We start from the raw sequence: 27,341 nt of genomic DNA on the forward strand, positions 1-27,341 counted from the left end.
AATCAGGATTTCGGTCTTCCTGTCGTTCAGTGCGAGTGAGTTCTCTGTCATCCACTTTTTAATGGCAGCAAAGACCAGCTGGTACTGAACAATTGCCTACCTTAACTAGCCTATCTGCCATTACTGTCATGGTTCACCAAGTCAAAGGTGGCAGATAGGTCTAGCAGTAACAGCATGGCCATACCACCTTTATTATGTTGGCTATATACGACTTAACATCTACCAGTGCTGTTTCAGTTCCATGCTTTTTCCTAAAATCAGATTGGCCTTTGGCCAGGATTCCCTCTGTTCTACAAAAGAGACATACTGAATGCCTGTAACTTTATCTATGAGCTTCAACAAGTATGGCACATTTGTGATAGGTCTGCAATTGGCCGGGTCGCTTGGATTTAGATGCTCTTTTTTTTAGTGCGGGCCTCGGCTCCAGAAAGCCTTGTGGACTACGCAGAGGGTCTTTAACTTGATCCTAGAAGCCACGGGGAGCCAGTGGAGGGATTTCAAAGCTGGAGCGATGCAATCCCTGGGTTTGGGGCCAAGGATAAGTCTTGTGGTTATCTTCTGTTGCAGTTGAGCGGTTACTTGCAACCCCTCCCAGGCCTACATTGAGTCACATTTGGGTGGACAACCCTCTGTGCTCTTTACCCAAAGAAACCCAACCGACACTCACCTGTAAACTTGAAGACCTCTTCATAGACTGCCTTGTCCACTGCTTAAAGGCATGGTCTAGTAAAAAATGTTATTTAAAAAATAGATGGGCAACAAAAAAAAAAAAAAAATACTAGCCTTCTCTTTTTTAAAACTTCCTATGTAAAATTTTGAGCTATTCAAGCTCAAAATTCGCAAAAGCAAGCACATGGGCGCATCCATTTTGTGAAATGGATGCCCTCCTGTGCTGGCTTTTGCGGCACTAATGAAGGAAAAGCCAGCCAGCTGTAGTAAACAAAAGCTACCGCTGGGTGGCTTTCCCTTCATTAGTGCTGTACGCAGAGGACGGGGACCGGAGACCAGAGCAGGAAAGCTGCAGCTGAATCTCGGGAAGTGCTATTTATTTTAAAAAAAAAATAAGCACTAGCTGTGGTTTTTTTTTTTTCTACGTTTTCCGGGCTGGAGGGGCCCGGAAAACTTAGAAATAAAACCGCAGCTTTAAAAACGTATTTATGTTTGTGGTCGCTTTTGAAGCGACCGCAAACATAAATACAACGTTATTGTGTTGGAAAACGCTGCGGTTTTTCTTTCCAAGTTTCTCAGGCTCCTCCGGCTCGGAGGAGCCTGAGAAACTCAGAAAGAAAAAACGCAGCGTTTTCCAACACAACCGCGTTGTGTTTCTGCCTGAATCTGCTTTCCCATTTGGGGCTCTCGGGCTCCCCACGGGGAGCCCGAGAGCCCCAAATGGGAAATCAGCTGTAGGTAGAAATACTACGTGGCATGTAAACACAACCGCGTTGTGCTTCTGCCTGCTGTGGCTTTCACTTTGGGTCTCCGGTGCTCCGTTGAGCACCGGAGACCCAAAGTGAAAGCCACAGCAGGCAAAAACACAATGCGGTTGTGTTGGAAAACGCTGCGGTTTTTCTTTCTGAGTTTCTCAGGCTCCTCCGAGCCGGAGGAGCCTGAGAAACTTGGAAAGAAAAACTGCAGCGTTTTCCAACACAATAACGTTGTATTTATGTTTGCGGTCGCTTCAAAAGCGACCGCAAACATAAATACAACGTTTTTAAAGCTTCAACCCGGAAAACCTAGGAAAAAAAAAAAAAACGCAGCTAGTGCTTATTTTTTTTTTTTTTAAATAAATAGCACTCACCGAGATTCAGCTGCAGCTTTCCTGCTCTGGTCTCCGGTCCCCGTCCTCTGCGTACAGCACTAATGAAGGGAAAGCCACCCAGCGGTAGCTTTTGTTTACTACAGCTGGCTGGCTTTTCCTTCATTAGTGCCGCAAAAGCCAGCACAGGAGGGCATCCATTTCACAATGTGCTTGCTTTTGCGAATTTTGAGCTTGAATAGCTCAAAATTTTACATAGGAAGTTTTAAAAAAGAGAATGCTAGTATTTTTTTGATGTTGCCTATTTTTTTAAATTTTTTACTAGACCATGCCTTTAACTGCCTTTTCTCCCTCCGCCCTTGTTCACTGGAACCCCAGTGTCCCCCCTTCACTTTGTGAGACTCACTTAGGATAGGGATGCACTTCCCAGGAGTGGCTAAGCAGGGATTAACTAAAGTTATACAAGTTGGTCTGAGTTCTGTGTGCCTCTTCACAGCCCTTCTCCCTCCTAGACGAAGCCTGGCTGCTCAGCTATTGCTACCAAACCTTTGGGTAGTTCAGGCTAAACCTAAGGGATGTAAACCTGTTCAGTAAAGATGAACTTTCTAAAATCTTGTCCCAGACTGGACTTGACTTCATAAAAAAACTAACGAGTGACAAACGCACTAATGCAAAGTCTATGGGAAACAAAGCTATTGGCAGGATCAAAGATTAAAACTAGAGATGAAGACACCCACACCCACTAGTTGCGATTGCCTATCAAGGAAATGGGTGGGGTTTGGATAAAGTTAGCTCCAGAGTATGAGGCAAGCTGAACCACAGAGCAGTCACAGAATACCAGGGATCCTGGTGAGCAGGTTGTAAGATATGAACCACAAGCCTGGACTACTTGGGTAAGAAAACGCAAGCAGCTGTTCTAATACACTCCACATGGAAGATTAAAATCGGCTTAAAGGCCTAAAAATTGACACTTGGAAAAATTGGCAAATTCAAATTTTGTTGCCTGCTTCTATATTTTGGAGGCCGAGCCTTTTTTACAACCTTTGTCTTCCACTGGCTCTACATCCACACAAGAGATCTTGATGTATTTTTGTAAAGTAGGCCTTCAAACTGTCATTTGTGTTCCTGAGACACAGAGTTCCATTGTGAAATTATATTTGGGCATAGCACATCAAGACCTTTGCTCCCCTCCGATTTCTACAGCTGGGAGAAGACAATCCATCAAACGCACATTTTGGATGGAAAAGAGGAATCAAAACAGGTAGATTTAAAATAGTTTACCAGTATTTTTAATCCATAGCTTTAGATTGCTTTTAAGCAACTTCCTTTAGTAGACATCACTTTCGCTAGAGGGTTTTTAGTACTTTCCATGTAATGGGTACAGAGGTTAGTAGAACCTCGACCCTCTACCGGTTCATCAATCCTGACAACACAACAGCGAGTATAGTGTTCAGTTGTACTGTGCCAGATTTTAGATGGCTATACACATTTTTGATGTGTTGTAGTATGCTATTGCTTTATGGAAGTAAACAGAGAAGAGAAAGATACTAAGACTTTATTCAGCTATATTATTGCCACTATAGTGGACAGCTTGTTGGACTATTTTATTTTTAATGCTCATCTCTTGAAGAGAATAATACATAGAAAAAATTTTGAAAAATCATTCTTTGCATTTCTATTTACAAGTACAAAAAAGGCACTAGGTTACAAGTGTAAATGCTTTTTTATATTTTACTGATAAAACTATGTAGGGAACTTATAAATGTAATCTTGATAATTCCTAGAAGGGTCACTGGAATTGGTCCCTAGATGCTCTGCGAGTAGACCAGAACAATATTGCTGTCCAATAGTGAACCTGGCAGGAGGTTAGGAGAAAGTGGTGTCGCTTGCACTTAGTACAGAGATCCAACTCTCTTCAGAGTCTTGTATTTGTTACAACACTATTCTCTGCCTCAAAACCGGCCACAGTCCAAAGTGGGCATTTTGGCTCCCTTAGGTTGGAGTTTAGGATTTGGTAAGCAAAATATGATGACAATCCTGACTATTGGAGGAAGCAAGTTGGGCGAAGGCTGTGGAACAATGAGTTAGTTATCCAAGATGGAAGGCAGCATTTGCAGCAAGAGGTCCTGCTTGGATAATGATGCGGGTGAGGGAGGTAGGATTTCAAGTTGACATTTTAAGCACCTTTTTCATTGTGCTCAGCGCTATTGTCCATGCACCTTTCATTCTGCCCCCTCCCCTCGCCCCCCCCGCCCCCCACACTAGCATCTTACTCCCATGGATCTGAAACCCAGTAGTTGAGTCTAGTTTATGGTAACTTTGGTTTTATTTCCTGAATGTTTCAAAATATATACTGGAAAATGAAAGGCAATGTTATTCGACTTGTGTGTCACCATTGAGTTACTGTTTTTTTCCCCCCCACTGTCCAAATCCCAAAAGTTGACTTCGAATCCTCAGAACTATATTTTCCACGCCCCAATGTCAAGATGTAGCCCTTATGCCAGGCACAACTCAACATGTATAAAAGCAGACAATACACTGCAGTTCCAGGCCCAAGAAGAAGGGAATGAACCAACCAAAAGGCATACTGAAGTGGGTTAACAGTCCTCCCCATACTGAGCCCTTAGTGTTGCTCATCACAAGGCCAGTCTAAGGTCATAGTGGTACGCTGCACAAGGCCAGTGAAAGACTCAGAAGAGCGTCACATAACAGCAGTTTTAGGGCTCAGTAGTACACTGCAAGAGGGAAATCGGAGGCCTACTCGAGGGCAGTTGAGGCCTTTGTTGTACTCTGCATTATGTGCTCTTTCCAATACAAGAGTTTCCAAAAAATGGGGTTCAAACAAAGTGTGGTTGTAAGATACTAAGCAATGCCCCTTATCAAAGCATTTAATAAAACACTGCAGAACATAAAAGCACTCATCACCAATTCTACGTACCTCTTCATTGATAATGGTGGCATTGCTCAAGGAACGTAGGGCGGAGGTGATCTTCCTCCCGAGGTCAGCCAACACCATCTTGGCACCTTTCTGTCCTTGTGTTTATCTGCAAATGGAAAAAACATTTAGTGGGATTCTTCACAAGTGAGACATTCACTAATTGGCCACAGTTTAAAAACAAAAGAGCACCCAGGTAAACTACTTTGATCTATGATGCCAACTATACAAGCACTGGCAACTACTATGGTATTCAGAGCTTCTGTACACACAATAACCATCAATGGATTATAAATGCTATGTTACACTAATTCAGAGGAACAAGAAAACTACAGCAGCCAGCTTGATTACTAAGGATAAAAAAAGAATCTCCAAGCACTGCATGGCTTGACAAATTGAATTTTAAAATAAATATACAATTCTTACACAAGATACACTGCAAGATAAAATTATCTGACTGATTAAAACTGCTCAGCAAACAGGATTATTTCATGTGTAACAGACAAAAAAGTTGGTAATCAATTCAAACTATTGCAGCATCTCTGAAATAGGTCTTCAAACATTTAGACACTGTAAGGGTGTAGCAGTAGGAGACCGACACAGGTGGCTTGTTTATGGTTATACACTTCTATTTAAACGAAAAGTAAAGGAAAACCCTACCTATCCTCATTTCTAAGAGGGGTTTCCCTGCCTCAAACAAACCAATGATTCTGTCAGGAGGTCGTTTCAAGAGTAAATGGGTCACAGTTTAGTTTATTTCTTATGTAGCGCAGCACGCCCATAGGCCTCAGTGCACTGACAAAAACAGAGAAAGCAGAAATACAAAAACAAAAAAGTACATACAATAATCAAGCATATGAAAAACATTGGAAAAGAAAAGGTACCAAGGCATACATAACCATGAAAAAAATCAGTTCACAATCATTCTTAGCTTGGTAAAGGAGGACATGTTCTGCAGGTTTGTGTTTTTGTTCAAGAACAGGGAAAACTACTTGGCCCACATCCAATAACAATACAATCTGTGTTATCAAGGGAGCACCAGTCATCAATCTGTATCCTCCAAAGGACTCTCGGGTCTTGAGTTCTAACACAGTTACAGCACACTCTTTGATTAAGCCAGGCTAAGATTTTATTTTTAAGCGCCTTCCTGGATTCATATTCCCTTGGCTTATCAACATCGTTAAGAATGATGTTTCTAGAATCCATGGCAAAACTCCTTAAGATAGGATCACCAAAGACCAAGTTACTTACCTGTAACTGTTGTTCTCCTGCATGGCTCTGGCATGGATTCACATGCTCATGAATATTCCCTGTCATGAGGCTGGGAATCCTCGGAGAAAGAAAAAAAAAAAATCAGTTTCATTTCTGAACTGTCTTTCTCCCAATAACCAATCACTGGTCTCTGGGTCATACTGCCCCCAGCCAATAACTGCCCTCTACCCAAGCCCCTTCTCTGGCAGCCGTCTTCAGATTTGGTAGCACGTAAAGTGGCAGTAGGACCAAGAGAAGAGCTGCAGAGAGGTAGGCGGAAGGGTTCGCATGTGAATCCATTCCACACCCATGCTGAAGAACAACAGTTACAGGTAAGTAACATGTTCCTTCTCCAGCTTGGGGTCTGGCATGGATTCACATGCTCATGAATAAAGAATACATACCAGTACACACATGCAACCACGGGAGGTGGCAAGGCCCAACATTAAGCATTTCAACAACTCAACATTAAGCATCTTTTACCTCCTCACCAGGCTCACCTTCAAGCAACGGGTTGCACAGCACTGCTTGGCCGACTCTGGACTCCTCCCTGGAATCCCGATCGACGCAGTAGAATTTCATGAAGGTGTGCATCGACCTCCATGTATCAGCCCTGCAGATGTCCAGCAGGGGCACATCAGACAGGAACGCTGTAGTTGCAGTGATCTCTCTGGTCGAATGGGCTCTCGGACGGCCAGGCAGCGGTCGGTTTGCCAACCGATGACAGTGCGTGATGCAGCCGGAGAGCCACCTGGAAATGAAGCCTTGGAGAGGGCCTTCCCTTGGTTCACAGGGCCAAAGTTCACAAACAGCTGTGATGTCTTCCGAAAACGCTTCATGTGGTCCACGTAGACCTTCAGCGCTCTAGCCACATCCAGCGAGTGCAAAGTCCTCGCAGCCGGCGACGAAGGCGACGGGAAGAAAACGGGTAACACCAAGGGCTCGTTGAGATGGAAATCCGAAGCACATTGGGCATGAAGGAGGGGTGCGTCCTCAGCACGACCCTCGTTCCGTGGAATGTCAAGTACAGAGGCTTACAGGAGAGCGCTGGAAGCTTGACTGGAGGGGGCGCTGACAAGTCCAGGTCCGGGTACTATATCTGCCTTGGCCACGCCGGTGCGACAAGGATCATCCTGCACCGGGACCGTCTGAGTTGACTGATGAGTCGCAGAAGCAACCGCAACGGTGGAAACGCATAGAGTAGCCGACCATCCAAGGGGAAGGAGAACGCACCCCCCCCCCCCCATGCTCCCCGGCTGGGGAAACCTGCTGGCGAACCTCCGGCACTCTGGGGATTGCCCCATTGTCGAAACAGTAGGTGCACCTGATCCTGCCGAAGCTCCCACTCGTGGCAAGAGTGCAGCTCCCTGCTGAGTGAGAGTGTTCTTCACTCCAGCCAGATGAAAGGGTACCAGGAATATCCACTGGGCGACAGCCCAGTGCCATAGGTCCTGCGCTTCCTTGGAGAAGGCTGGGGATCTGGTGCCCCCCCGCTTCCGAATGTCGAACATCGTGGTGGTGTTGTCAGTGAAGACCCGCACCACCTTGCCCTTGAGAGACGGAAGGAAAAACTCGAGTGCCCAAAACACGGCTCGGCGCTCCAGGACATCGATGTGCAACGACTTCTCTGGGAGCCAAAGGCATCTTGCGTGGAGATTTCCGCTATGTGCGCCCCATCCTGATGCGCTGGGGTTTGAAAGTCTGTGCTGGTCGCGGATGCCCCACCACCGAATCGCTCAACAGAATGTCTCGTTGAGGGCGATCTTGTCCTCGAAGCTTCCCGCCACTTGCATCCAACGGGTGCCGAGGAACTCCTGCAGCGGCCGCATCCACAGCCGAACGAGGTAGATGCATGATGACATCATGCCGAGCCGGGACTTGGACCTCACCATGGCAACTTCCATGGTCAACAGCCGTTATACCTTGCCCAGGATGGCTTTTATCCTGTTCTCCGACGGTGAAGCCAGGCGCGCCTCCGTGTTGAGTCTGGCTCCCAGGAACCGAGCATCCTGTGATGGCACCAAGAAGGACTTCGCATAGTTTAGAGAACCCCAGTTCCATGACCAGGCGGACGGTTCTCGCTGTGTGTTCGACAGAGAGTTCCCTTGACTTTGCTTGGATGAGCCATTCGTCCAGATAGGGGTAGATGTGGATCCTCTGCAGGTGCAGCCACCGGTGCCAGGCACTTGGTGAAGACCCTTGGGGCCGACTTCAAACCGAAGGGAAGGGCCTTGAATTGATAGTGCTGCCCTTGGAGCACGAATCGCAGAAATTTGCGATGCCCCTTGTGTATGGGGATGTGGAAATAAGCATCCTCCAAGTCCAGCAACGACAGGAAATCTCCTTCCTCCAGCTGTCCCAGCACGTGAAGGGTGACCATCTGGAACTTCAGGGATTTTATGTATTTGTTTATTTGTTGAGGGGGCGGAGATCTAGAATGGGTCGCCAACCGCTGGTCTTCTTTCGGACGAGGAAGTACTGCGGAGCCTCTTCGGGACGAGTTCTATCGCGCTCTTTTTCAGCATCGCTCGTACCTCTAGAACCTCTAGAAGCAGTTGTGGAACATGGTTTTCTTTCCTGGCCACATGTGGAAAATGGGGACACTTCCTTTGGAACTCCAGGGTGTGTCCGTGGGCCAGGGCATCCAGCACCCAACGGTGGAGATTGACTTCCACATTCCGATGAAGTTGGCCAGCCGGCCTCCCACCAGGGGTGCTCGGGTGGGGGCCCGATGTCACGGCCGGTTCTGTCCTGCTTCGCCGAGGCCATACCACCTTGGGCCTCTCGGCGACGACCATTTCCTCTGGCTTTGCTGCATACCGTCAAGCAGCCAAAGAACGGGCTGCTTGACGGTACGAAGAAGAGCTGCCACAGAATCCTTTGGATCCTGTGACTTGCCTCCAGAGGACTGAAAGGACGGCCGTCGTTCGCCCAAGGCACGGGCCTTCTGTCTGCCTTGATGGCCTGCAGTGACTCGTCCACCGTCTTGCCGAAAAAGTTGTCCCCGTCGAAGGGCATGTCTAATACCCTCGCATGGACGTCCTGATGGAAGCTGCTGGCCCTGAGGCAATCACGCCGGCGAAGGCAAACGCCGTTGCTCATCTGGCGGAACCCGGTGTCAGCGATGTCCGTGGCCACCATGATGGCATGATCCGAAGCCACCTTGCCTTCTTGTAGGATTTCAAGGGCCTCCACCCTCTTGTCTGGAAGTCCAGGAGAGGGGCGATTTTAAGCCACAGCTCCCTATCGTAGTGGGCCACGATAGCGAGAGCGTTGGCCGCCTTAATGGTCATCGCTGCCGACGAGATGACCGGTCGTCCCATGGCGACTAGCTTCTTTCCCTCGCCATCCAGTGGGGAAGTGGAAGTCGATGCCGCAGAACCTGCAGATTTCTTCCTGGCCGCTACAGAGACCACTGAGTCCGGGGACGGCTGCGCTCTGAGGCACATCGGTGCAGAGTCTGGAACCCGGTATTTCTTCTCGTACCGGTCTCTCTTCGCCAGTGTCGAGGATGGGTTCTTCAGGAGGGACAGCCCTTCGTCCCAAATGTCATCCAACAGCGGGACCGAGAGCATGGTCTTCCTCTTGGCATCTCGTCGCTGATAAAGGGAACCCTCCTTTTCCTCGGGGTTGAGTTGAAACAGCTCCAATGCCCTAGAGATTATGGCGTGGAAGGATCCAATCTCATCCGGGGAGGAGGGGGGCTACCGGCTCTCTACTGAGAGAGAGCCGGTAGCCCCCCCCTCCTCCCCCACACAGTCATGTAAAAACACACTTACGGTCTTAATCAACTAAGAACCGAAGGGGTAATCCTAATGCTACTGAGCTAATTTGCAAGAAAGAGGAAGGATTCTTCTTCCAGGGTATAAATTAAAAGTTATTCCTTGGAATGGCTCTCCATCAAAGCACATAGAAAATAACGTCTTGTAACTTCAGAGTAAGGAGGGGGGGCTTTTTTCTTCTGCATTCCTTAGGTTTCTCAGTGCCAAGAGAGCGACTTCCTTACCTTGGTTTTTCTTCACAATGTTCACAAACACTAGGGGGGATGATTCCAATCCCCTGGTTACTCTTGGATCTCTCATGCTGCCAGTGGAATGTTTCCCTTCTGTTGGCTTCGCTCGCAATGTTCACAAACATCAGGGGTAATGACTCCCTTCCCCTGGTCTTTACTAGACTTCTCTCAAGGCAGAGAGACTGTGGAGGGTAATACTTTCCTTCCACTTGCTTTCGGTCTTGGACTCACAGTCAAACTGACCCTCCTCTCTGTCAGGTACTGTGACTATGAAGATCATGTAAGGCTGCACTGAGCTGGTGTGGGTCCCAGACTCTCACTTCAACATTTTTATATATAGTCCACATGTTATACTCTCTTGCCAGGTATTATGACAATGGGAAACAAGGAGGCTCCCTTAATGCACAATTAATCTGGTGTTTAATTAATCCAAGATGGATGCCCAGTCGGAATAGGCTCCATTCCATGCATCTCCCCTACCCTGGTCCACCAAGCACTGCTATTGGCTCATACTGCCTAGAAGGCAGCCAATCGTCTGCCGGGAGGCGCGAGCCGGCCATTTCTCGAAGGCCATGAGCTAAGGCTAAACACTGTCCCACCCTGCCCTTACCTAACCCTGTCTCCTGCCAGAAACCTTGCACCCTCAAGTCTTGATGTCGCTTTCATAAGGTACTGTGACCCAAACCCATGCGCCTCACGGCTTGCACAACTTTCACCTACGGACCAGACTCTAAATAGCTGTGTTGGCCCCACACCCTTGTTATTGTTGAGCCTATGGATGGCCAGCTGCAACCTTGTCTAAAGTGTGAAGTCATCTCATGACCTGGCGGCCCATAAGCCCCTACTCGTGACTTACCTATATATTTGTTATTACGGGATTGTCGTTATTGCCATTACACCATCATTGAGCCCTATATGTAGCATACACCTTTACATATGACTGAACTCAGCTTTACCTAGATCTGATGTACTGCTAGTTGTGATCATTTAGCCTTATCCACCTCTCCACCCGAATGTTGCTTTAGCCCCCATAAGCACCATTTAGCGCTGCATAGGCTACCTTAAATCTATCCCAAGTGTCGCAGCTGTCAGGGGTCAGTAACACTGCCTCAGCCCTCTTGTGCAATTGATCCTAGTCCCAAACCAACTCATAAAGGCACTCTGCTTACACATACTTATTCTGCCCAGGCCTACCCAGCTAAACAATCCTGCATATGTTAACACTGTTGAATGTAAGCATCCCCAGAAACGCACACTCCTTATTGAGAGGCAATGAAGGACACACCTCAGGAGGGAATGAGACCAAGGGCGGGTGAGCTCAAAAGGGTTTTTATCTAAATCAATATAGGGCATACAAAAGGACTCTGCAAACTCTGAGCGCGCTCTGTCTGACAATAGCAAAAACAGGCCTACTTATTTACAGAACAACGTCATGGGTGACACAAGCTATAGGGGCCACATAATCGTGGGGATTGGGTGGTGATGTCTAGGGGGTATACATTGCGGACAGTTGCTCCTTCAGGATTGGTGGACGTTGGTGCAGCGCCATGTGGGGTTGGAAGGTCAGCTGGGCTCATCAGGGTGGAGTGCCGGGCCAGACATGCCTTGTAGTGAAGATTGGTAACTAAACTGACATTTGCCCTTGTGGCCACACATTCACACCCATTCGTTACACTTCATGCTTCCGTTGGCTTATAACTCTTGTAGCACTGACCTTAGATCAATAGGCAGGCAGGAACATTGATATGCAATAGGAAGTGTCCCAATACATCAGTTATAGAGATACCTTAGGTACAAACAGGCTAGTCCCATGTGCATAGTCAGGAGCATGGGAGGGGTTACTCGATCACCCTGTCTCGTTAGATACAGTGAGGGATGGTATTACGATCTGTTAGTACAAGGATGGGCACCCCCCTTTTGAGGGCCATTAACTTGGGCTCGGCGGAGATACCACTGCCCCGTGGGGAGCATGTAACTGGTGCCTAAGAGACGGTGGGATTTATGACCAGGTAGCTCGTAAGTCATGGAGTCAGGCTGTTGCGGCCTCTGACATGGGGAGGCGGATGCTTGAAATGGGTCCATCAGGGTCGGGAGGGGAGGCGAGGCTGTGCTGTTCGAACACCATCCATATCTGGAGGGCCTGGGCGGGGGGAGGAGGAGATGGCCTTGCAGCTCAGTGCACGGCACCCTGCACAAAGCAGTGCCCTGTCCCTTGGGTGAGGGGCGAACAACATGTGGACTCTCTAGGATGATTTTTATACATTTGCATTAGAAGGGATACTAACTGGGGACCATACCTTTTAGCACAACATTTCACATCAATAGTTGACATACGAACATGAGGTAGTGTTAGGCAGGTGTATGTGTAAAGAGGGCAACGCAGGTTATTGTCATCAGTTAGCCAGTCTTTGTACATTTTCACATTATAAACAATATCTGTTGCATATTACTCTTTACCCATTCTTCTTCACATTAGCAGCGAACGTTAGTCAACACAGCATATATTACATAAACGGTTTATACACATTACAAGAGTTCTCGGGGTAAGCAGGGGTGTGGGGCGCCACACAGTCGAACGCTGGGGGCTTGGTACAGGGTCAGGGCATGCAGGTTTTGGGCTGGTTTCAGTTACTTCCTAATGTTCCCGTTCATGGCTGGGGCAATGATGTACTGCGGAAGGTTAACAGCTACAGTGTTTTATTTTGTTGTTTGTTTGTGTCTGGTAGCTCATGAGAACGAGTCCTCAGCGGATCTGCCATGCGGTGGGGAGTGGGGGGGGAAGTGTGGGCCTCTGTGAGCGCGGTCGAGTGGGGGTCAAGCTGCAGCTTTCAGTGTGTACGCTAGCTCTCCCTGGGTTAGATCTAAACGTTTTTAACAAAATGGAGTTGGCTTAGTACAAGATGACGTCTGTGCTCTGCCACATAACGTGGTGGTGCAGCCTCACGTGTCGGTCTGCAGCCACCCTGCCGCCTGGGCCCAGGGGCCGGTGGGCTGCCGACGAGTCATCAGTGTTCACCAGGGTAGGAGATGTAGTGGGAGGGGGGAGCGGGGGGTCCCATTGACCTATCCTCCCCTACACCGTCTGCCTGTAACTGCACTACAACTTGTCCCCCACCTGTAGTACCATTTGTTAATTGCTCCCAAGTTATGCCACATGTTATCTATACTCAGCCACCTGCTGCATCACCTTCTGTCAGTTATACCTATTGTATTGCCTTACAGTTGCACATGCATAATGCTGCCAGTAGTTAGCTGCATTTACACTGTCATTTGATAGCTGAATTGCCACCTGATCGCTGCATTTAGCCAGTTAGTGCTCTGCCAGTTGATAGTTGCATTTAGCCTGTCACTACATCGTAATTTGATAGCTGTATTCAGCCTGTTAGTGCATTGCCATCTGAACCACAATCAATGCTAGGTGAACAACCAATGCACTGTGCACTGTGTTTGCAAATAGTTCTACAGCTACTAGCACGCTATACTGTATTTAACCCAGCACTATTCAAGTAATAATGCCTATGATTGTATGCCCCCCATTGTGTTACCTAGCATACTAGCCTCATACCAGTTTATTTACGCCATATGCGCATCCAACCTACTGTTTAGCCATAGGTCCTTTGCATATGTACTATGCTAGTCCTGCTAGATCTACGCTGCCTTGCTTGTAAATAGACAGTAGCTTTACAATGTTCAACTTATTATTTGTGTCACATGCTCAGCTGCCGAATTATAGCCCTGTGGTCCCATTTATGAACCTTGCCTTCATAGCTACCCACACAGCACATCTATCCCTGGTCCACCCTGCAACCAGCCCTACGCACATGATATGTACCTCCCACCATTCTACATGGTCCTACTAAGGACACTCCTCCACATAATCACCCTGCAAGACTTCACTATGTTACACTACACACCTCCACTAGCGTCCGCACACAATCTCCCTAAGCAGATTGACATGATCTCTAGACCTTGTACCCTATTACAGAGGAACCTCAAAATACGCGCGAGACTCCCAAGACTGTACAACCCTCTACCTAAATAAGCATCAAGTAATGCTGCTACTACTAGCCCTTGCAAAACTAGTCATTCACAGCACCCCAGCAGACTTTTCTGAGAGCCCATTTCTGCCCCGAAATGCAATCTCAAGGTACAGCCTTCTGTGCCCCAACCAGCACAGTCTGGGATTAAGGGTGTTCTTATAAATGCCTGCTCTATGGTTGCCCATGCAACAGACATATCCGATCTATTACAAAAAGAAAATATGGACTTCCTAGCGATCACTGAATCCTGGCTCCACCCCGCAGCTGGTCCAGCAATTATGTTAGCCATCCCAGATTACTACACCTTCCCAAGACTAGATCCTACCACCTCACAAGGTGGAGGCCTCGCCAGAATAGCTAAAACTAACCTTAGACAGACTCTCTCCACCCCACAACACTGACTCTTGTGAATTTCTAACGGCCAAGTTAGGCATATCCAACACGCAGTCAGTATCCATCCACCTTATATACCGACCTCCAAGCCCTCTAGGATCTTTCGAAGAGGACCTAACCAACATCCAGTCCAACAACCTTAAAAACTCCTCTCAAAGCATCATACTAGGAGATTTTAACCTTGGCTTCAGTGACCCTCTAGATTCTAATGCAAACTTAATCAACAACTCCTCAGAAGAATTAGGTTTTACCCAAAAGATCACAGCTCCCACCCACACCAAAGGCAGAACCCTTGACTGGATTGCCGAGCACAACTGCCCAATTACGGTCAAATCCATAATGCCCCAGTCCTGGTCTGACCATCATCTGATTATGTTCTCACTAGAGGCATCAGCTCCATTGCTTATCAACAGTATATCACCAGCAGTCCCCACCAGAAACAAGACATATTACTCCAGAAAACCTCTTCCCTTTGATATCACCCACTCTCAACTCTATCGCAGACCACACTGATCCTTTCACTATGGTAGATATTTACAACAAAGTGATGTTATCATCCCTTGATGTCATAGCACCATTAAAAATGATAAAGAGCAAACCTCGCAAACACGTGAATACCTGGTTCACTCCACACCTAAAAGCAATTAGACAAGAGAAAAGTCGTTGTGAAAAAATAAGGAGACTAGATCCATCTAAGACCAATAAGAACAACTTGAGCAAACAAGCTACCCTCTATAAAAAAAGAAATTATCCTTGCTAAACAAACTTCCTGCAACCTCCGCATCTCCCAAGCCAAGTCCAATACCAAAGAGCTTTTTGCTATTCTGAAAGAGTTAGAATCCCCTATCCAAACTCCAGACTCCTGCCTCAAGGACAAAATGCTCTGGCCAATAAAATTATAACCTTACAAACTAAAATCAATAACAAAAAAAAGACACTTTTCTTACCACCTCGAAATCTGGCAACATTAATACAACAGCACCTTTACCAATCTTGACTCCACCCTATGAAGCCATCCCCCACTTTAACTTTCGCGAAGTATCCACCATAGAGGTTGAAAAAGTCATCCTTACTCTTAAACCTTCAAACTGCCATGGTGACTTATGCCCAGCGCAACTCATAAAAGATGCAGCTCGTGAACTCTCCCCTTTCATTACCAAACTTATAAATGCATCCTTCACCTCAGGTATCATACCCAATAACATGAAACAATCCTGGGTCCTCCCACTCCTCAAAAAACTAAATTTAGATCCCTCCATCCCCACCAACTACCATCCTAACACCACTGTGCCATTCCTACTTAAAATCCTTGATAAAATAGCATACCTACAAATTCAACACTACGTTGAACACAACAACCTCCTCGGAGTCCGACAGTCAGGTTTCAGACCCCAACATGGAACCGAGACCGCGCTTGTAGACCTTAAAGCACAAATTGACGATTTGAGAGACGAGGGCAAGACAGAACTGCTGCTGCTCCTCCTTGATCTCTCAGCAGCATTTGATTTGGTCGACCATGAGATCCTCTGCAAGCATTTAGAGATGGCAGCCCATTTCTCCCAAGAGGCAATCGGAACAATGCCAGTCTTCTCCCCATTAGCAGCTGCGGACCCAATACCTATAACCTGCGGTGTGGCACAGGGCTCCTGCGTCTTGGCCACTTTGTACAACATCTTTACAGAGCCCCTCTTCGATGATCTTGACGGTCTGGGTATCACCTACACAAACTATGCCGATGATACCCAGATCCTCATCCTGTTGACGGGGGATTATGACAAGGATTTGGCCTTTGAAAACAAGAGTGTACCTCATCATCCAGGCACAGATGGCCTCCCATGGTCGATGCCTGAATGATGATAAAACAGAACTCATCTTGGGCACAACAGCTAACCTTAACAAACTTGGCCAGAACTATTCCTCATTCGAAATTGACAATGATATCATTGCTGTGGCTAAGGAGGTAAAATCCCTTGGCTTCCATCTAGACTCCACACTAACATTAAAAAAACAAGTACACGCTATGGCTTTAGCCACATCTATACTTGCAAACTCAGAGCAGCCAAACCTTTCCTCTCCTCCAATAATTGCATTACCCTAGCCAGAGCTTTGATCCTGTCCAAGTTGGACTATTGTAATGCCCTATACGTAGGCAGTAACAAATACATCACAAACAAAATTCAAATCTTGCAAAATAATGCCTTAAGAGCAGCCCTCAGTCTCCCGAAGAAAGCCCACATTTCAGATATTAGAAGATCTGTCAACTGGCTCTCCACGACAGACAAGATCTTCCTTAAATCGGTCGCTTTGATCCACAAATGTCTCCACCATTCTGCCCCTCTTTACCTGACAGAGATTTACCAGACAAGTTTCCTGCCGCCCCTCCAGAAAGGTCAACTCTAACCTCCTACTGGTGCCAAGATTCAAACGCACTACGACCGAGGAGGGGGGGGGGGGGGGGTGTGGGGAGTAGCTTTCCCGTCAAAGCAGCACAACATTGGAACTCTCAACCGCCACCCCGAAGGGAAGACATTCCTTACATACAATTTAGATCCAATCTTATCCACTGGATCAAGGAACACAACAACTAACGTACTTGCTTTTATCACCTACCCTATATGCTTAGCTACAACTTGTAAATTCTGTATATTATACTTTCTGTAAATATGTTTTATTGTATCCTTTCTCAATGATGCGGATGTGTCCATGTCTGTAACCATAGCTGGAATCCATCCATTTTGCCTTATGTAACCTAAGCTATACAATCCTCTTGCTGCTCTTGCGCCCTGCTACCCCTGGGTTAGGTGCGCATTACAAAAAATAAACAAACACAAACGTAATCTAATGGCATGTATTGAGATTATATGTGTGTGGGTCCCAGACTCGCAGGTTAAGTCCACCTGGTGTACTCTTCTACCAGGTACTGTGACCATGGGGAACAACAAAGATACTTTTTGGGTACGGGTCCCAGGCTCGCATGTACAGTCTACCTTGTCAGGGTGCCAGACCCTATATTAATAGTATTCTTCAGTTTCCCAATCTATTAACCGTTTGGACAGAGCGCCAGTACCTCCTCTCGTCCCCGTCCCCCCCCCCCACCACCACCACCACCCGTGTACCTCTTCTCTCGATCTGCGTTGTCTCGGGCACTCGGGTTGCCGCAGGTCTGCTATTGGGATCGAATGAGCTCTATTTGGTCTGCGCCGGCCCGGCAGCACTAAGGCTCTTCTAGGAAGTGGTTCTGCTGCCTGGGATATTCGGTCATCTGCCGCCAGCCCGCTGCCCCCCATTCCCATCAGGGACGACTCTGGATCTTCCGGCTTCTTCAGTGGCGTCCTGGTCTTTTCTCTCGCGTACACAGAACCAGCCCTTGCGGTTCCTCCAGGAAGGCCTGGCTCTTACTCTCAAATTGTCTAGACTGCTCACATGGTTCCGCGGGTACTCCTTAGTACTCCACGCTTCTTCCATATCACAGTACTAAATGGATCAGTCTCCCAGGAGTCAACAACTGCCTCGTCTTGGTATTGAAAAAGAAGACTATTTGGGTAGTCCTTACTCCTCCTCATCTCAGTACTCCCTATACTGGAGGTATAAGAAAAACATACAGGAAATATAGGAATGGTCCTGGTGTGTGTTGGTGAGGAAGGGGGCCTAAGGTAAAGTGAGCTATGGGGATACCATGTTCTCCCCAGGTCGTCACTAATCCTTTAGGGGGATTCCCTCCCCATGAGATCCACCCGCTGAGTACTATCACCCCGGGGAGACTATTGGGTAGCAGCCTCAACTCCCTGGCCTCATGGGAAGGGGCTCCCTAATAGGGGAGAAGTGACAACATACAGGGATTCATCACAACACATTAAAGTCATATACCCTTTACACATAAAATTCATGAAAATACAGTTACATAGAAAATGATTGAAGAAACCCATTAGCTCTATTGGGGTCAATGGCTACTGGATTAAGCACTTTTACAGGAGATCTTTCATTCTACATACTTGGCTTACAGGGTGGTTCTTAGTACTCCACTCACAAAGTGGTAGAAGGGCATGGGTAGTGTAGGCAATTCACACAAAACAAACTGGTTTAAAAGTAAATAAAATACTTTGATAGTTACACAATATGGAAAAGAAAACTCAGATCTAAAATGATGCTCGGGTGGTGCTAGAGAGCCTGACCAAGATGGTGGTCTCTCGTTGAGCCCAGCGTATCGGCTCTAATTAATCCTGCAAATCACTGCTATGAGGCAGCCCGGTGCATCCAGCTGACGTGGGCAGGGTGAGGAGAATTCTTGGTTCTTGCGATGGAGCCACTGGCGGAGAATCTGCGAGAGCGCCACATTCAGAGGTGGCAGAGTCTGGGACAGCACAGGCAGATTATCTCTCTGTATGCAGACTATGTGGCCCTCTTCATAGATGACCCGGTGAGCAACCAGAGCCCAGTGATGCGAGAGGTGCTGAGATTGGAGGAATACTTGGGTCAGATGATCAATCACAATAAATCTGTGGTGTTTCCCCTTATGGAGGTGACGTTCGAGGACGAGTTTAGCCTCAGGTTGGAATCTTCCGGGTTCCGGTACCTGGGTGTGGAGCCGTCACACAGTCGGGATGACCTGTTTCGTGACAGTTATGGGGGGTAATAGGGAATCTCCAGGAGGTGGTAGCGAGATGGCAGACACTACAGCTCACACTGTTGGGCCGCATTTCAATTGGGAAAATGATTGTGCTCCCTAAATTCCGGTACCTTTTCCTTAACGTCCACCTGTTTTTGTCTAGTGGCTTCTTCCTTGATCTGCTTTGGGAGGGGAAACCTGTGAGGGTGGCTTATGCCACAACACAACCATTGGCAAATGGGGGGAGAGGGGGGTTGTTACCTCTACCACATCTGGAATGGTAATACTGGGCAGCGCAGGCACACTTCCTCAGGCACTGGTACACCACTCACTTTTGGCGGGTGCATGTACAGCTGGAGAGAGCGCTCGCCGCCCAAGACCTGTTGCGTGCAACGAATCTTGGGGTGCCCCAAATATCACCCTATTGCCCTGAACATTGTCACGATCACATGTGCGGTTTGGAAAAAGATTGCAGGGAAGTTATTATGTTCCTACTTTGTACTCGCCCCTCCTCCTGGTACAACAGGTGGCCGTGGTGGTGGCTATAACAGGTGAGCGAGTCTATCTTCAGTGGGTGGCCAAGGCACCGCCATTGCCTTTGGAGCCAAACCCTGGGGGTGGACAAGTGCTGAAGGGCCACCTGGATGAGGGCTCTTCGGAGAGTGGGGGTGAGGCCGCCGACAATGAGACGCATCATTTCCACCCCATTTTGTTTAACCAACCTATCGCATGTTTTAGAATGCTCCGAGGTCCCAACTCCCCCCCGCCCCTCCTTTTTACACAAACACTCGGATGAGGAAGATGGTGACAGTAGCAACATTAACTTTCACACATCGTACTGACATGTACCGCTAATCGGGTCCGGCAAAGTCAAGCACTTAGTGCATACACCGGATACCAATTAGCTCTCCTCATACAAATAAAAGGCAGAACCCAAAGACACACTCTGAGCAAGGCGGAACACGAGTACAAGCAGGGCTTCCTAGACTAAGAGAAGACGACTGGAAAAGAGGGACGGACCAAGGGACGAGAGCAGCAGGTTGTGAATTGAGAATCGCAAAACTCTCACTGCTTTACACCAATACAATGTAACCATGCAACCATTCCCTTGTAACTAAGCTCATCACAAGAAACAGCGCCGCGATGCCCACATCTAAAAAATATATAAAAAAGAGATGCACACAGCCGGTGAGTTGGCAGGCGACCTGAAAGACTGGTATGTGTTCAAGTTTGAAATAGCAACATTTGATTGCAATTGAAGTGTCAGGAAACCATCTGTCTTTGCATATAAGGCACTCAGTGTTCCCATATGCGTTGATACCAGTCTCCCAAACCTGTTTCTTCCCCATTGTCAGTAAAAGCAGGCAAAGGGAAGCATCTGCATGCGAAGGGTGGTTGCGGCAGTCCTCCAATGCATAGCATGTTTTCCGTGCGCGCTGGGGGTTGCCATGGAGACGGTGTCCCGTTCATCTGTCATGTACACCGCTAAGGCAGGGCCGCGAAACAACGGATCATGCGATTCCTTAAAAGCACCGCCCATTCACTGGAACAGTGCTTCTGAATTTGCTTGTGTTCAGCGGCTATCTTGCGTTACGTGCTCCATATGATTTTGATTAAGACCATGCCTGCTTTCCAGATTTGCCACTCGCTTTTGCCCTTTTGGCTTGTTGGAATTGCTGGATCTTGATACAGAACATCCCTCGACCTGTACTTGCCTAACGTCTTACCCTTGTCAACGCCAGAAACTACTGTGACCCGGACTGTCCTCAGATTTTTGTTCTTCCAACTATTAGGATTCATTTTTGCTCTTCACTGACACAGAACCCCGAACAATCTTGGAACTTGATACTAAAGTGCTCAGAATATAGACTTCCGCATTGAGCACTTATTGGACTTTGTAGGCGTCTTCGTGCCGTCGGTTCAGGGGGAGCCTTACATGACTCAATTATCTCTACATCGAGCATATTCCTGCCTACATACTCTACCCTTACTGGTAAGGAATCTACTCAGATGATTGCTTCATGTTTTATGTGCAACAGCAAAATGACATCTTTGTTCGGATATTCCCGCTTCCGTCACTGTTTTCAGGGTAATACCATCTTCTGGTTGGTAACGGAATACAGTACCACTCTTACTTTCACAGGAACCCCTCTCTTATACACAGGTTAGCACTGGCATAACTGCTCTCAATTACTTGTATTGGTGATTTGTACGTTTCTTTTGCAGCCAGCTGTCCGGTGGGCGACCAACCAGGCTTTCGGTCAACTGATCTCTCAGTTTGTCCTTTTGTACTCCTGAGAGATATATTGGCAGGAAAAATTCGTCTTCTGCACAAGTTCAACTGCCAGTTCAGGCACTCACCCTGGTGGATTACTGGGGTGTTTTCTGCAGGTGTCCGGCTTCTGGGCCGAGGTACTGGAGAAAGTCTATTTGATCATTGGGGAAAGATTGGAGCTGGAACCTGCGATGGCGCTTTTGGAATATACCAAGACCTTGAAGCGGTGGGGGATGAGGTGATTGGCAGGGCTGCTGCTTGTGGTAGCTCGCAGAAGGGTGGCCATGGTCTGGGGAAAGGGCCACCTTCACAGTGTGCAGGGGTGGTTGCAGGATGTTGCATATTGCCATGATGTGGAGACTGCTTTTATTCGAACTTTGCAGCTGCATGCCCACCCGATGTCTGGGATCCTTATGTACAATATTTGATTACAACAGACAATTAATACTGTCGTGGAACTGTGGGCTATGCCAATGTCATAGGCATTACTGATGCACATAAGATTTTGCTGGGTGAGTGGCAGGTGGGATCAGACTGGTGTATGTTTATGTTGAAAAACGAAAAATAAATATTAAAAAAACAAAAAGTATCTAAAATGATGTTCTTTAAGGAGTTAAAATCACATGCGCACATTTAGTAATCTTCAAAATATACAGTAAAATGTTTCAAAATATCATTATAAAATGTAGAACATGGTCTCACAGGACCATAGAACAATCACACAAGTCAAAGATGTCCAACTAGACCTTTTTAGAAGCACAAAAACATCGTACAAACCAATAACACCCCCCTAACCCAAACCCCCCCCCCCCAAGCCCCAAATTTCCAATGTTAAGTCAATCGGTAGGAGACGGGACACTATTAACCTGTGGAAGTAAGTAGGAGGTCTGCACATAGGGACCTGCAAACAGTTTAGGTCCAAAGAAGACAACCAGAAGGATTAGCGGAACCACCAGAGACAGTCCAGACAGTTTCATTCACAACGCAACTAGACAGGAGTCTGCAGAGGTGAGCAGGGATGTCACTGGAGGAAAGGTTTCAGTTCTAGATAAGATGGCTCACAAATCGAGACTTGATGCCTTGAAAGCAAAGATTCAAGATTAGTGACCATTAGTCAGGAGGCGGCCATGCTTGTTTTCTGATACAACAAGTCTTGGGAGTTGCAGGGGCATGAAAATGCCTCCTTAAGAGCAGATTCAGCTTTCCCCGCTGGATAAGGGGAAAAGGAGCATTGGGCACCATTTCCTCTGGGCAGGACAGAGACAGAACTGTAAAGAAGGAGTTTTTAAGTGTCAAAACACGTACAGCAGATGGCTCAGGGGATTGAGGAACACCTGGAACCCCTTTACAGAAGGGGTTTCTTGGGGAAGCTTGTAAACCATGAAGGCTCTACTCAAGAATTTCAGGTCACACTGAACCCATTAAAGATGTACTTTTCATTGTGGCATGCTCAAGGTCTGCAGCGAAGAGTACATCACTGAGGTGGCCTTGGAGAAGACTGTTCAGCAGTGCTGCATGTAGAGGGCTCTGCCGTTGAAGATTTTGATGAATTTAGTTTGAGGCCACACAGAAATTCACTACACTAGATTGTGGATGTCCCTCCAAAAGCCAACTCCTGCAAAACCACTTGCTGAACTCCGAAACACGGATATATAAAAGAGTGGATTATCATTCACCTCAATGTTACACAAACACATACTGCGGCTGCTACTATAGACCAGGTTCTATCTTGCACGGTCTACTGTACACAAGCAAGACTCAGAAAAAAAGGACAACACTGAAGAGCCTAGTGCGCCTTGGGTCATTGCTGCACAGCATCTTGAAACTTGCTGAACAATCTTCTTATACTGCCCATGAAGGGATGCAGCTTTAAAATTCTTCACAACAGACTTCAAATAAAAGGCATCTTGCAGGCGGACATCCGCAAGTTATTTCAAACGGCTTCTGTAGCCTGCGCCAAAAGACCCAGTCTTTCTGCACCAAAAGCATTTACTGATGTGGTCAATTCTCTTGTTGCAGAGGTCCCACAAGAAGCACCACACATGACTGGTTTATGAGCCACCAGAAGCGCCACTGATGTTATTGTTATTTTGCATTTATATAGCGCCTTATATACCATTGGTATGGTCTGAAGGCGCTGGTAGGTTGAACGCCCTTGGGAACCGAAGTTCAGGTCAGTAGAGAGATTCAAGGTGCGTGTGACCACCGGGTATGTGTGCAGCTGGTGCGGTATTCGTGTAATAGCTGCTTCTTAGCGGTAGGTGTGGTGGTTGAGAGATCAGGAGTATGTGTTCGGCCTGGCAGACTTTATCCAGACCGAGTTGTGGCTGCGTTAGGCCTGAGGAGAACGCCTGGCTGGGAGATGTGTAACCAGCAGTGTTTTACTTAGAGGGATGTGTAGTATGCGGCGGATGTCGGTATGAGAACAGTTATACCGAATAGTGTCATAGTATCTCTGAGTTCTAGTTGAGTGATGGTGTAGAGGGGAGAGTAAGCGTGGTGGTGTGATATGATGAGTTCTCTGCATTCTAAACCATACTATTTACTATATACGTCACGCGATTCAATGTGCTCCAGTCCGTTCCATGCATCACAATCTGCTCCACACACTCCGGTTCACTCGACGCACTCATGCGTTCCAGTCCGCCCCTCGCGCTCTAGTCTGCCCCACGCATGCACTATGCATTCATCTGTTCTACGCACTCAGCCCCCTCTACGCACCTCTTTTTCATATGCGCTCTTTCACTCATATGCACTCGACTGCTCTATGTACTTGTCGGCCCTACACACTAGTCTGTTCTATGCAGCTCTCCATTCTATATGTTCTTCTGGTCAGCTCATCCATCCTGCTTCGCTCATCAATCAGTTCCCCATACTCACCCGTTCTAATCACTCATCAGCTCTGCATGCATTCCGCACTCATCCGTTCTACATGATTATCCGTACTGCGCACTCATCCGGTCTATGTAACTCCTCTGCTCTAGGCATTTGTCCGCTTTATCCCCACGTATGCACCATACCTTCAACTGCTCTACGCAGTCACATGCTCCTCGCATTCACCCGGTCCCCTGCACACACCCGGTCCCCTGCACACTCTACAGCAATATGCACTCAACAGCAATATGCACCCATCAGCCTTATATAGTCATTCGCTAATACAGCAGTAATCGTGTTCCATCTATTCGTCCTCTCCATGCAGCCCAGCCTCTCCATGCACCCCAGCCTCTCTACACACGCAACCGCGCAACATGATCATCCATTCTATACACTCATCCAATTTCGATATTCATTCAATTTGTACATTTATTTAAATTATATAGTCATCTGTTCTTCCACTCGTGCATTCATCTGGGCCACACGCTTCATCTATTCAAACTATTTCGCCCACGCCATTCATTTTGATCACTCCTCATGCATTATGTCTATTTCAGGAGTTATAAAAGTCTCTTTACTGTTTCCGTACGATTTATTCTTATTAACCACTTCATTGTTTTGATCTATTTTATTCGGATACTTCCGATTGTCCTTTTAGTTTATGTTATGGGTTTACTAGCTGTCAATTTCTCGCATCAGGTAGTTTGTTGGGTTTGTGTCATTGAGATGCTGTTAGTCTGTTTGGGTTAGTCTGGTTTGGGTTGGTTTTAGGGGAAGAGCCAGGTTTTCAGCAGTTTGCGGAAAGACATTAAATCCTCAGTTAGGCGGATGTGGGGTGGGAGTGCGTTCCATAGGGTGGGGGGGCCAAGGCTGTGAATGATGATCCGCCTAATCTGACTGCGTTTGTCTTAGGTATGACTAGGAGGCCGGCTGAGCTTGATCTTAGGGTGCGTGGGGGGTGATATGGTTTTAGGTTGTCTTGAAGATATTGAGGTCCGGTTTTATGCAGTGCTCGATGAGATGCATAAGGTTTTGAAAGTCACCCTTCATGCTACAGGAAGCCAGTGCAGCGTCTTAAGGGCTGGGGAGCTGTGGTCTCTTGGGCCAAGCGCAAGTAGCATTTTGGCTACTGCATTTTGTGCCCTTTGGAGTTTATTCAGTTGGTAGGCGTGGATTCCGAGGTATAGGGGGTTTGCATAGTCCAGTCTTGATATAACGATTGCTTGGACCGCAGAGAGTCTGTTGGGAAAGGAGAGATATGGGGATGTGGGAGTATTGCCTGGTGGGTGTAAGAGCACCAGTTTGGTGGTTAGAGTATTTGTTCTTTCGAGAGCTGGTGTGTAAAAGAGGAGGGAGAGTGAGTCGCATAGTGATTGCAAGGGGGTTGGGGCGGTTGTGGTGCAAGCGGTTTGGTGAATTCAGAGATGATTTTGTGAAGTTCTTTGCTCTGGTTTTTGCAGTTTAGGATTCGGGAGTTGTAGTGGGCTTTTTTTGCTTTCCGGATTTTGGCCTTGTACCGATAGAGGTGTCGACCAAGATGGCCCTGCTCTCCTGGGTTTTGTCTTTCTGCCATTTGCGTTTTAGGTATTTATATAGTTGTTTAGTGGTCTTCAACTCAGGGATGAACCATTTGGGGAAGAGGCCACGGCGAGTTGATTGTTTGCAAGGGGGTGTGAGCCGCATCAGAGATGCGTTGAGCCATGAGTCAAAGGCATCAGGGGTTGTTTACTGAGTTGGCAAGTAGGCGGTGGAGACTGGATGAGCATTTGATTAGACTCAGAGGTTCAGATTCGAGTAAGAGGGGTGGGGGGGGGGGTCAGGTGAGCGAATAGTGAACGAGAGAATTAAGTGATCGGACCAGATGATAGGGGTGGGGGGGGTTAAAGATGGTATCAAGAGTGTGTCCTTTATAGTGAGGCGGGCCATTTATGTGGGGTTGGAGGTTAATAGCGTCTAAACCGTCAACCAGAGAGTGTGGCATAGGGTTGGTGGGGATGTCGAGCCATATGTTGAAGTCTCCAAGAAGGGTGAGGTTGGGATGGTTTAGTTGAAGGGTGGCAATGGAGTCGCAGAGGTTGTTTGCGAATTGCCCATCGTAGCCAGGGGGCCTGTAGATTATTAGAAAACTGTGTGCGAGCGAGGCGGAGAGTGACAGCTTAACAAGGAGAGATTCGCAGCAAGGAATGGAAGGTTGGTTGTCGATGATTGAGGCGTGGAAGAGAGATTTGAAGACGAATGATACTCCCCCCCCCCTCCTCTGGAGGGACGGTTCAGTGGGATGAGGGGAGTAGTCAGGGGGGAAGGCTTCATTAGCGATTGGGGCGAAATCGTCAGAGAACCAAGTTTCGGGGATGAAACCCAGGTCTGGTTTGTCAGTGGCGAGGAGGTCAAAGATGCAATGTCTGTTTTTTGCTACGGATCGGGCATTAAATAGGATGCAGTTCACATCGGCAGGCGAGGTTGGTCTCTGAGCTGGAGCGGATGGGGGTGGTGGCTGAGAGAGTACAGGCTGGAGAGGGGGAGGGTCGGTTATGATCGATGGGAATAGTGGGCGAGTCGAAGTATTGACGGGCTTCGGGTGGGATTGGGTGGCTGCGTGTGTTAGGATGATCCGGTCTGGCTCGGGGAATTCGAAGGCGGGGAGTGGGCGGTTAGGAGTTTCAGTTGCAGTCGATGAGAAATCAAGGAAGAGGGGTTTCAGGAAGGGTGAAGCCACGGGGGAAGGAGGTGAGTGGGGGAATGAGGTGGTAGGTCGAGACAGGGGAGGCGAGAGATTGTGGAGGACCAGGTACGTTTCCTCTTTAGTTTCTTTGCTGCGATTGAGTGTGAGAGAGGGTAGGGGGGTGAGAGGGGGAGAGGGATGTGGCTTCAGTTCTTGCAAGGGCTAGGCGTGCAGTTTTTAGGGAAGGGAAAGGATGCGGTCGGGTGGGGGTTTGAGGTCAAGGCGGCGGGTGGAAGCTTGCAGGGTGGGGTGTGCCAGGAACGATAGTGAGGGGAGCAGGCAAGGTTAACGTTGGCTGGTCGGTGATGGGGTTCAGGGGCGGAGTGGTCTTAGGGTAGTTTGCTCGCCATCGTGCCTCTCTGGCTTGGTGTTTGGAGAGAGGAATGGCAGGGAGTGCGAGGGGGGTGGGGTGATATGGGAAGGGGGGGGACGGGAGAGATGGCAGATCGAGGCGTGGGGGCGGTCCACGGCGGTCGT

At 47.8% G+C, this 27,341-nt stretch overlaps 1 protein-coding gene across 2 annotated transcripts in view; it reads right to left on the reverse strand.

The window, feature by feature from the left end:
• SRP54 (signal recognition particle 54) overlaps window positions 1-27,341 on the reverse strand; it is a 607,474-nt gene that overhangs the window by 542,747 nt on the left and 37,386 nt on the right. For both annotated transcript variants that reach the window (XM_069638449.1, XM_069638448.1), the window contains exon 2: window positions 4,695-4,800. In XM_069638449.1, coding sequence (XP_069494550.1) covers window positions 4,695-4,772 — 78 coding nt within the window. In that variant the 5' untranslated portion in view covers window positions 4,773-4,800. The remainder of the gene's footprint in view (window positions 1-4,694; window positions 4,801-27,341) is intronic.

The sequence above is a fragment of the Ambystoma mexicanum genome, chromosome 14 (genome assembly GCF_040938575.1).
Source record: "Ambystoma mexicanum isolate Mex_15411 chromosome 14, UKY_AmexF1_1, whole genome shotgun sequence".
Taxonomy (NCBI): domain Eukaryota; kingdom Metazoa; phylum Chordata; class Amphibia; order Caudata; family Ambystomatidae; genus Ambystoma; species Ambystoma mexicanum.